Below are 12174 nucleotides of genomic sequence, written 5' to 3'. Positions count from 1 at the left end.
GATTGCTGAGCTATCACTGGTGAGAGGGCAAACCTAAAACAAGCTTGGGACCAGCTGCAGAAAAGAGATTCCCAGTGATCAAAGTCTAAGCCCAAGTGTGCAGGGCTCAGCTGAGAGCTCCCTCATCACAACTCCTGCTGTTACCAGCCCAAGAACTATGCTGGAGAGCCTCTTTTCTAAGGCATATCAACATACAGAAATATTTCTCATTGGCAAAGAGGTATCCTAAGATCTCTTACAGTTCGTTGTAAAGACAGTCTAGGATCTCTTACAGTTAATTGCCAAGAGATATTCTAAAATCTCTTAGTTACAAAAGCCCTGCAGATATTCAACTGTCTTTAAATGCTTGCATTCCTTGCACATATTCACAGGCAACAGACTGACCAGTGGTTCACATTTATCAAGTACCATGCCCCTTCTTCCCACCTCTTAGCTATGGAAACTGAGGGCAAAGAAACTAAATAAAGGGTCTGAAGAACCCCCCTGCAGTTCTTCATAGAATCATAGATCACAGAATGGTTTGGGTTGGAAGGCACCTTAAAGATCATCTAGTTCCAACCTCTGGGACCATAAAGATCATCCAGTTCCAACCACCCTCCCATGGGCAGGGACACCTTCCACTAGACCAGGTTGCTCTTGACCACACCAGGAATGCAAAGGGTGGTAGAAAAGAAGCCAAGTAAAATTATAATCTTTATTCATTCCATTTTACCTGTGAATATTCCTATTATACAAATACAGTAAAAATTCAAAAAATCACAATATATTACAAAATAATAAAAAAAAGTACAAACTGCATTACTTAATAAATATATCTACCAAGTTAATCAGAAAGTAGAAGAGACAGAATTCAGATTGGAAACATTTACATGTTTGACCCAGCAAACCATACAAACCTCCATTTAAATATCTTCCTTTTAAACCATACTGTGGAATCCCATTCCTGATAAGAAAATAAAGTGGATAAAATGTTGTGATCAGATAATGATTTGCTGGCACAACACCAGTGGCAAAAAAACAAAAGAAGCAGGGCTTATACGAAAGACACCATAACCTCAGAAACAAGAACACAAACACCAAGGTGCAGCCAAGGCAATTATTGCCAAAGCAGGAGGCTATTATCTAGTCACAACATTCTATTGCAAGTTAATGTTCTGTTATTAGAGATAAATAATATAAACGGAGCAGAGGGTGAGCCAACCAGGCAACAAGAGGCCAGTTTACTCAAAACAGTAATTAAATACAGAAGAGTCAATTGCTCCCTGTACTGTTCATCTGTAGCTGCATTCCAACTGGCTCAAAGGACCTGTTCTGTGCTCCAGGCAGAGAAAGCAACTGTTCTGAAAAGCAGCCTGTTCATACTTTGCTGCACTTTGACAAAACCCATTGTTTTAGCTTTGCAAGAAAACCACCCGCCACGCTTTCGTCACTCAGGGAGGGTCAGTTTGACATCAACTTCGTTTGTTTCAAATATAAGGTTTTATGGGTAAAAAACACAGCAAAAAATAGCTGTTACATCATAAGCCTTATTTACCAAAAAACAAACAAACAAAAAAAAAAAACACCACCAAAAAACTCTTTACAAACGTTTTTGGCTGTACAGCTGAAAGCCAGAGAGTCATGTCAGATGTAGAAGATGGAGGTAACAGTTTAAAAATCTTGTGCAAAAAATACATTCTGATAGAAAATAGACAGAAGGGAGGGGAGATACAAAGCTACACGGAGAATCTGCTTGCAAATATTCCGAGGCTAAGTTTATACAACAGAAACATTACAAACGCCTTTGTATTTTATCCCCCACGATCTACAGTCCTTCTTAGTCTGGGGTGCTGCTGCTTCGTTAAGGATTAAGGCATCACCATCACAGCCAGCACACCTCTTCTGTCTGTCCCAGTCCCTGCAGCAAAGCTCCCAGCCTGCGGCTCAGACATTCTCATGAGCAGGCATTCTGCTCAATGTACATCTTGGACAAGGACACTGCCATGGACTTGGCCAGCTCCTCATCCCGCCTGCGCTGTACCTGAGTCTGTCTGCACCACGCCTCGTACTCCGGGTTGGGGCACACGCGGTCCAGCACGGCATCGTAGTGCCCGTTGCTAAGCCAGCTCAGCCAGATACTGGGCCGTGTGGGATCCTCGGGCCCCAAGTAGTGAACCATGGTGGAGACGGTGGGGCTCTCGGCCCGGCCGCCCGTCGTAAGGTGGATGTTCACGTTCAGCATTTGCCCCATGGCCAGCAGCTCTGGGTAGCCGGCCCAAGCCCCGTCCTGGGCGGCCCCGATCAGGAATTCCCCCACGTCGCCCTCGATGATGGGGTTGAAGTGGTCCAGGTGGTCGGCGATATAGTGTACGGTCTGCTCGCGGAGCTCGCCGTGCAGCCGTTGGTCCCCGTACACCGCCTTGCAGACGGCGCGGTAGAGGCAGTTCCCGTCGGGGATGATGTGGAAGCGGAAGCGGCCCTTCTGCCGCAGGTACTTGTCCTGCTTTTCCACCTCGGCCAGGTACAGCGCTAGCTTCTCACTGCGCTCCGGCCTGACGCCCGGCTCTCTGCGCACATCGGGGTTGCCCCCATCCTCATCCTCCTCCTCGGGCGAGCGACCGGCGGCGGGCTGCGCCGGGCTACTGCTCCTCTCCGCCGAGCGACAACCGGGGACCAGCCCGGGCTGGGCGCCGGCGGCCGCCGCCTGCAGCGCCTGGCAGTGCTCGCTGAGGCGCAGGCTGCGATTGCTGGGCTCCTCGGCGGGCGGCGGCAGCACGGCGGCCTCGCCGTCCCCCCCGGCCTGCCGCATGCTCTCCAGGATGCCCTCCAGCAAGGCGCGGCTGCGGGGCGAGGCCGGTACCAGCTCGCCGGGGGCATCAGGTCGCTGCACGATCCGGATGGGCACAATCCGCTCCAGCGGCCGGCGGCGGCTGACGGTGACTTGGGCGCAGGAGCTGTACTGCGGGCCGCCCGCCGGCCGGCTGCCAGAGCCCGCCGCGGGGCCGCTGGGCATCACCTCCAGGCAAGACGAGAAGGCGGGCATGGCGGCGGCGCTGCTGCTGCTGCTGCTTCCCCCCCCGGGAACGAAGCCGTCTTTGGCGGAACTCTCGGCGGTCGGGCTAGGGCCCGCGGCGTCAGCAGTGCTCGGTGCCTCCGCGGAGGGGGGTCCCGACGACAGGGAAACCTTGAAGACACCGGCAGTGTTCGGCGAGGTGGCAGCGGCAGCTGCTGCAGCGGCTGTCCCGCCTGCCGGGTAGTGGGTGATCACGGAGCTGTAGAGCTGCATCCTCAGCTCCCCGCGGGCGGCGCTTTATAGGCGGCGCCGTCGGGGCCGGGGCGGGGAGCGGCGGGGGCCGCGCTGGGGCAGCCGGAGAGGATGAGCCGCCCGGGTAAAAATAAACAAGGGCATCACCCCCCTGCCCTGCCCCGCCCCTGCGCTCCCCGCTGCCGGCTGGGCCCCGCGGCGGCAATTCCGACTGCGCCACCAGCACTGCGCGGCCCAGCCGCCGCGCTCCGGCCCCTTCTGGAAGCTGCTGGAGGCCCGGCCGGAGGCGGGGCAGCGCCGTGTTTACCTCAGGGCCCAGGCACGTTGGAATGCGCGGGGCGGGCCGGCGGGCGGCACAGAGCAGGGCGCGTCACAAGGCACCGCCGCCCATTGGCGGGAGAGGCGGGGGCGGGGCGGTTCGACACTCAGCGGCGACAGGCCTGAGGCAGCCCGGGCCTTAGGTGCCCCTACCTGAGGTGGCCCTGCCCCTCTGTTCTCGGCGGGATTGGGCTGCAGGGTTCCGCTGCCGTGTTCTCTGGGGAATCCGGGCTTGAGGGGTGACTGCTACAGGGGTGTCTGCTACCGTGTTGTCTGGGGAGGCCGAGCCTGAAATCCCCTGCCGTGTTCTCTGGGAGTCCGGGCCTCAGGTTCTGCTGCGACTGTGTTTCTGGGGAGTCCGGGCCTGAGGGAGCTTCTGTCCCCTGAGGAGGGCAGAGCGGTGTGCGGTGGACCTGAGCTGGACTCTCGCGTATGGTGCCGGCTTCCCTGGCCTGCCGCAGCCTCGCCGGCTGGCAGCCGGTGCCGAGGAAGCTGCGCTCCGCAGCCCAGGCTGTGGCGCTGCCGGAGGGAGGCGCGGGAAGGCTGATGGAAGCAGCAGGTGCCTCGGTCTGAGCGGTGTTCCCGAGAGAAATGCCCGCTCTACCGTGCTGGGCTGTCGGCACCTCACTGCTACTTTCTGAGCTGGGTACGAGCGTTGAAACCGAATGATAACGGGGAGCGCTACGGAGACTTCAAAGAGTTGCACTGGGTCTTCTCGAGAGCCCATCTAGAAAATGCCATAGAACATCGCAAAGAGACAATTTGTCAGCAAGCAGCTTGCTTTTTCTAGACTTGACCATCAAGTATCAATTACTGGAGGTGTTCTGCTGGGAGCTGACTGATGCTTTGTTGTATCCATATTACTGCTGCAAAGGAATGATGATCCTGCCTACATATAATCAGTGGAATGGTTCATAACTTTGCAGCTGAGGCAGGAGTAATGTTCACTCGTGAGTTTTCTTACAGTCTTTCACAAGTTGCTATTTGTCCAGCTGCAATCCTCCTTTGGAAAATGTAGTGCATGCATGCATGAAAAGTATGATGTAAATCAGCACATAATAATAGGTGGGACCAGATTTAAAATGCAGGGCTCATAAAGATCATTGATAATCAGTTTATTAATGGCTGCAGTGTCTTAAATTAAGCCATGTCTTTCAGCCTTAGCTGTGGTATAAATAAAGTCATATCTAACCCTTTGTCATGAGTGATGATGTTATCTGGACACACTCAATTTATGTTCTGACAGGCATGCTGACCAAGAAGCACTGGATTATGCCATGATCAAGTGTTAACACTGGCATTTATTCCTACCAAAATGGGAGGGTGTTGATATGCAATTTTTAAAAAAGGATTTTTAAAATGTTCTGGAGTCCACCCCACAATCTCAAATATCTTTGGAAAAGCTTCTGTAATCCAAGCAGATTGCAGGACTTTCAAAGATCAATGACACAAACAAAAAAAACACAAAAATCCCACTCTATTTAGGATATTCTAAAAAATCTCTTTCCCTTGTTCCATTACTGTCAATTAAAAAGCTGTTAGGATCACTTGCAACAGCAGTGTTGAGAATAATTTGTATTTTGGAGCCTTGGTTGTCTTTAGATCCATGATCTAATTCTTATCTTCAATCTCTGCAGCTGGTTCCAGGGCTACCAAAACCACAGAGTCACAGAATTGTCAGGGTTGGAAGGGACATTTAGTTCCAACCCCCCTGCCATGGGCAGGGACACCTCATACTAGATCAGGTTGCTGAGAGCCACATCCAGCCTGGCCTTAAAAACCTCCAGGGATGAGGCTTCCACCACCTCTTTGGGCAGCCTTTTCCAGTGTCTCACCACCCTCACGGGGAAGAACTTCTTCCTAATGTCTGATCTTAATCTCCCCTCCTCTAGCTTGGATCCATTCCCTGTAGTCCTATCACTACCCAACACCCTAAAAAGTCCCTCCCCAGCTTTCTTGTAGGCGCCTTTCAGATACTGGGAGGCCACAATGAGGTCTCCTCGAAGCCTTCTCTTCTCCAGACTGAACAGCCCCAACTCTCTCAGTCTGTCTCCATAGCAGAGGAGCTCCAGCCCTCTGCTCATCCTCATGGCCTTTCTCTGGACATGTTCAACCATATCCATATTTTTCTTGTAATAGGGGTTCCAGAACTGGACAAGGTACACAATATAGGATTTCCTTCTCTTTACACAGAAGACATATTCTGATCCCCTCAGCTTCCATGGTGAAATGCTGAAATCCCTCATGCTAAAAAAAAAAAAAATATGGGAACGGTTTTCACACCCATCTTTTTTTATCCTGAATAAAACACAATAGCTAATTCCATTCCCAAGAGTTGGGAACCTCTTAATAAAAATGTACAGAGTTGAGCTATACCTCCACAATTATTGTCTCCAAACTTGTAAGAAGTGTATCAGATACGAATTGAAGCCCAATTGTCCTGAGTTGCTTGCTACAGCCAGAAAGTTGGTATCTTTAGAACAAATGGTAATGGGCATTAACCTGAAGTGGTTTTGGCAGCCTGTTCCTGGGGGATGAGATGTTACAACTGCTCTGAAATTACAGAGTGACTCCTGGATTTCAGAATGTTCAGAACTTTGTTTTAAATATAGCTTGTGAGATCAGTCAGTGAGTCTTTTTAGGACAAGAGGAAATGGCCTCTAGTTGCACCAGGGGTGGTTTAGGTTGGAGATTAGAAGAAACTTCTTCCCTGAAAGGGTTCTCAAGCACTGGCACAGGCTGCCCAGGGAGGTGTTTGAAACCCCATCCCTGGAGGTGTTTCAATGAAGCAAAGATGTGATGCTGAGGGACATGTTTTTTAAAGATCTTTTCCAACCAAAACAATTCCATGATAAAGTCCTTCCTATATTTCCAGTTTAAATGCCCATAGCAAATTGCTAGTAAGGTTAAAATACAATCAAAAGCTGTTACTAGGTAACTGAGAGTCACAATAAAACATCTGTGCCACTCAGTGTTAATAGCATGCTACGTTCCATGTAATTGTCACCTCCCATGTGAAGTAAATGGAAAGAGAACCTCAGCTCGGTGTGGTTTACCTGTGCTGTTAGTAAATACTGACAGCATTATGTAACTGAGCACCTAGGGTTAGGCACGCCTAGCTGGCTGGGGAGGAATCCAGTGTCTCTGGGTGAGCAGTGAGCAAAGTCCCATTAAGCCCCTCCAGCACAAAGGATCTCATGGATAGTTTTCAGCTTTCCTACCAGCAGCTACCTGGAATCAGCACTTCCCTAAACAAGTCATTTTCTGAGAGGTCTCACCTCTGGTTTTACCAAGAGCATCCCAAACCATGCTTTGCTCCAGAGAGTTCAAGTGCTGTGGGTACAGTTCTTGTGAAAAAGACATTTCAAGGAAGAAGCTGAATGCCTTTGTTGGAAGGGTATCTACAGAGGGCAGGGGCACGTTCTTGTGCCTTTAGCAACTTTTGCCTCCAGTAGCTGGGGGATGCCATTTCTCTGAGCAGAATCTTGTAGAGCTGCTCTTGATTCCAGGGAAAAATTCAACTTGGCTTTAGGGTGGCCTAGAGAAAACACAATACAAAGATTGATGCTTCCAGAATATTCCTGCATTTGCCACTTCTGTCATTTTTGCTTGCATGTTCCTAGATTCAAAGAACGGTTTAAGTTGGAAGAGACCTTAAAGATCACCTAGTTGCAACCCCCCTGCCATGAGCAGGGACACCTTCCACTAGCCCAGGTTGCTCAAGGCCACCTCCAACCTGGCCTTGAACACCTCCAGGGAGGAGGTATCTACAACCTCCCCAGGCAACCTGTTCCAGTGTCTCACCACCCTCACTGGAAAGAAGGTCTTCCTAATACCCAGTCTCAATCTCCCCTCCTCAAGCTTCAATCCATTCCCTCTCATCACTACAAGCCCTTGTAAAAAGTCCCTCCCCAGCTTTCTTGTAGCCCCCTTCAGGTATTGTAAGGCTGCTCTAAGGTCTTCCTGGAGCCTTCTCTTCTCCAGGCTGAGCAGCCCCAACTCTCTCAGCCTGTTCCCACAGGGGAGGTGCTCCAGCCCTCTGATGATCTTTGTGGCCTCCTCTGGACCTGCTCCAGCAGTTCAGTGTCCTTATGTGGGTACACCAGAACCGCACACTGGGTGTGTTGTGGCTTCACAGGCACTAGAGAAGCTTGGAAAGCAAGGAGAACACAGTCTGGAGATGCCTCTCTCTACACTCCATTAATTCACATTCCTGGACTTCTGCTTCACTCACTACAGGGTAATATACAGTCCCTCGCTAGTACAGAATAGGCCATGGAACAATCTCTCTAGTATCAAAATGTAAACATCTCCCGTGGCTGCGATTCTCCTGCCCTGACTGTTATCCCTGGTTACACTGCACATTCCAGGGATTGCTGAGATGGCTCAGAAGGCAAACCACAATCACAGAAACAGCTGGGCAACAGCAGTGGCACTCACTGACGTAAAGCCAAATGCCTGAGAGTGGAGCTACTTTTAACTCCACCGCGGAGTAGCTACATGAGTGACGGAGAAGGAGCAAATTAATTACATCACCAGGAACATTTGTTAGGGAAGGGAGGAGAAGTTAGCTTCAGTGATGGATTGAATGACACTGAATAAGCATTTCCACTGCCTTTTTGTTAATGCCAACATAGCAGCCAGTCCAGCCAAAGGTATTTCTGGCTGAGGTATTTAGTGAATTCATCTCTCTTTAATGCAAAATGAAATGTTTATGTAATGCTCCTGCAATATCAGATGTTGCTATTAATCATTTGAAGTGCTGTATCAAGGACAAGATGTAAAAATGAATAGAAAACAGAAATATCTAACAAGGTTTTTTCCAGTATGGAGGAAAAAAATACATATAACTGGAACTAGAAGGAGCTTTTTGAGTCATCAACTTTATCTCCTGCTGCCTGCAGGTGATCATATCAGAGATCATATATGTGATACATATCATAGAGTTCCTTTCATAAAATTACCATGTTCCTGGTAACTGGCTATAGTTACTGAACCTGTCAAGATGTCATGAGCCAGCATCTCTGCCAAAATAACTAATTCTGCCCTTCCTGCCCCAGAGTCTCTTTTCTGCTGATGCCAGCTGCTCTGTGACAGCTGAAGTGTTGGTATTAACTAGGCTGCTTGCTTCATTCAACCCTACATGTAACCCTGACAGTAAAAAGGAGAGAAAGTGTACCCACGCTTCCTTCTGAGGTGTGGATGCTACAGAGAACTTACTGCTGAGGTTCTACGCTGCACAGAGCAAGAGCTGTGTCTTGGGGAGCATTGCCTCATAATTTGCTGTTTAGCTTCTCCTCTACTATCACGTTAAAAATCCTTAAATCTTCTTACAACCTCATTCACTGTATGGGCGCAGCAGTCATGAGAGATGAAACCCACTCTGTGACATCATGTGGCAAGAGCCTGTGGAAAAAGGGCTCTTGGGTGATAAATATAGACCTTATCTCACAGCTCAGCAGCTCGGGTGGTATCACACCTGATAAGTGAGTCCCTAAATGTGAGCCATGACGAAGGTTAAGGCTCTCATTTCTACTCAGAAGTGTAAATGGCATTTCTGGTGGTCATTGTGCATAGAGCCTTGAGATGCTAGCAGTAAACAAAAAAAAAAAATAGGAGGATCTACAATGCTGTTTTCTCTGTAGAAATAACAGTGGGAATCATGTGGTTTTAAAAATAATAGTGGTAATAATGGGATTTAAACAAACTTTTGAATGTGCATGACCTTTAGAAAGGGTTATCTTCTCTCTTTTAATAAGCCTTATAAGGTACAGAAGCGTTTGCAATGTCTGTAGTTTGTTATCAGTTATAGAAAGTCAAATAGTCACTTTCTCTCCCTTTCATGTCAGTTAATGGAAAATTTAGGGTTGAAGAAAAGTAGCTATTTGGGCTGAGGTCAAGAGCAGAACAGAGTTCTGACAAGGACAGCCTGTGAAGGAGGTAGGGGAAGTGGGCAATACAGACATACCAGAAGCAGGAAATCACTACTCACAATTACAGGAAATATTATTAATAGGCAAATCTTGATAAAAATTGTAAGCATGAAATATCTTGGTAGAAAAGAAGATGCAATGTTGCCTGTTCTTGAAGTTAAAAAATATTGCAGTGAAGTAGCAACTAGCTAGCAATTCCATGTGTGGCCCCACAGAATCACAGAATGGTAGGGGTTAGAAGGAACCTCTGAAGCTTCATAGAATGGTTGGGTTGGAAGGCACCTTAAAGATCATCTAGTTCCAAACCCCCTGCCATGGGCAGGGACATCTTCCACCAGCCCAGGTTGCTCAAGGCCTCATCCAACCTGGCCTTGAACACCTCCAGGGAGGGGGCATCCACAACCTCCCTGGGCAATCTGTTCCAGGATGCCATTGGCTTTCTTTGTTGCAAGGGCACACTGCTGGCTCATGGCCATACTGGTGTCTACCAGGACTCCCTGATCCTTTTCCTCAAAGCTGTTTTCCTTGGAAAGGCTTTGAGAACAGACTGATTCAAGGGGCAGCAGCATCCCTTCTGTCCTCCACAACCATGCAAGGCACACTTTTCCCCACCTTTCTGCCATCAGTAAGCAGGAAAAGGAGGAATCATCACTTCACACAGTGAGGTGTCACAGAAAGCCAAATGTCATCATTCATGCTTTGAGAGTGATGGAATAGCACATAATTACATCTACCAGGCTCCTTGTTCCACTGCGAGTCCTTCCTGTGGGAAAGGGCTGCGGTTAGGTGCTACACAACCAGCTCAGTAAGTCCTGATGAAATGTAGGGAGAGAACTTACCTCATCACAATTAAAAACCTGCTCTGTTTCCATGTGTGCAGCACAGAGCTAACTGTTACAGCAAGGTCAGTGTTTAATTCCACTGCCTGTTGAAAAAAAAAAAAAATACACAGAGCCATTAGAGAGAAGGGGTGACATGAATTCATCCTGCTTAATGTCCTACTCTGTGTTGTAGTTAAACAGTTAAACCCTTCCTAACCCGGTTTCCCGTACAACACAAAATTCTTGTTCTGATTTGACATCTTCAAAGTTCTAATATAGCAAGAAATAATTTAAAGCAGCATTTATAATCCTATGAACCCAAATCTGCAGTAATGACCACTGGAAGAAGTCAGCAACAGCTACAGTCCAGTTAGGGGATTTATAGAATCATGCAACCTTGAGCAGTGGTCTAAGTAAAAGTATGATGAAGTGTGGCAGGTTATTACATCACTCTCCCTCATTTCCAGACTGGTAAGCAATATGTCCAGAGAAGGGCCACAGGGATGATTAGAGGGCTCGAGCTCCTCTGCTGTAAAGACAGAGAGTTGGGGATGTTCAGTCTGGAGAAGAGAAGGCTCCAAGGAGACCTTATTGTGGCCTTCCAGTATCTGAAGGGCGCTACAAGAAAGCTGAGGAGGGACTTTCTAAGATGTCAGGTAGTGACAGGACTGAGGGGAATGGAGCAAAACTAGAAGTGGGTAGATTCAGATTGGATGTTAGGAAGAAATTCTTCACCATGAGAGTGGGAGGCACTGGAACAGGTTGCTCAGGGAGGTGGTAGAAGCCTCATTCCTGGAGGTTTTTAAGGGCAGGCTGGATGTGGCTGTGAGCAACCTGATCTAGTGGGAGGTGTCCCTGCCCATGGCAGGGGTGTTGGAACTGGATGATCCTTGAGATCCCTTCCCACCCTGACAATTCTACGATTCCATGAAATTCAACAGGGCAAGATGAAAGATCATCCACCTGGTAGCAGGTCACTATTTCAGTTATTAGCAGAATCTCTTCTGTGGGAAACCATGAGGACAGAAGAAAGACCCACAGATGCTATTGAGCTGCAGAATCACTGTGGGTTTTGATGTGATGTAGCTTTCAATAGGACAAACAGGATCCCATAATGCAGCAGGCTGGATGGTATCCAAAGTAAATAAGTATTTTCTTGCAGAAAGGACTTGTAAGACTTCATCTAGTGGTCATGGGGGTGTTGGGTAGAAGGTTGGACTGGATGATGTTAGAGTCTTTTCCAAGTGTAATGATTCTATGATCTGGAATACCAAATGCATTTCTGGGCAACATTGCTTAAGGATGTTGAATTTTGACAGGAACATGAGCAAAGAGGAATTAAAACCATCAGGGCACTAGTTACTGTCTAATAAGAGGAGACCAACTATGACTTGTGTTATGTAATGAAAGTTGAGAAGGGATCTCTATTAATACATCCCAGCTGAAATACTATGGAGTGAGAGGAGCTCATTAATTTAAAGGACAGTGACGGTTAAAAAGAAAATGGATACAAACTGGCAGTGAGCAAATTTAGTCTTGACTCACAGCCTTGGCTTTCAGATATGACATAATTGCAAAGAATTTTACAAAAGGATCCTAGTAACAAGATACTGGCAGAACATGATGACATCAGGATGGCCCATGGATGTGAGGACCCTTGTAGTTTAATGATAAGCAGGGCACTAGCTTGGGAAAGACTTTGATCTTCATGCACAGTTAAATTTCATCCCACTTCCACCTTCCATTCATCCCTGTTTCCTGAGGGGTTATGATTTGTCATCCTCCCACCCTGGAAAAGCTGCTATACTTCTTCCTCCCAAACTGTCCAAGGAATTAGAGTAATTAGTTTAAACAAAGG

The 12174-nt window shown here is 48.1% G+C and overlaps 1 protein-coding gene across 1 annotated transcript; it reads right to left on the bottom strand.

Annotated features, from left to right (window-relative positions):
- Nucleotides 1–799: 799 nt before the first annotated feature.
- Nucleotides 800–3265, bottom strand: OTUD1 (OTU deubiquitinase 1). The gene has a single exon (XM_054390114.1). The coding sequence runs from the start codon at nt 3263–3265 to the stop codon at nt 1934–1936; it is 1332 nt and encodes a 443-aa protein (XP_054246089.1). The 3' UTR covers nt 800–1933.
- Between the last annotated feature and the right edge of the window lie 8909 nt (nt 3266–12174).

Source organism: Indicator indicator, chromosome 20 (genome assembly GCF_027791375.1).
Source record: "Indicator indicator isolate 239-I01 chromosome 20, UM_Iind_1.1, whole genome shotgun sequence".
Taxonomy (NCBI): Eukaryota; Metazoa; Chordata; class Aves; order Piciformes; family Indicatoridae; genus Indicator; species Indicator indicator.
Note: the sequence above shows the minus strand (reverse complement) of the source record. Positions and strands in the feature narration are given on the sequence as shown.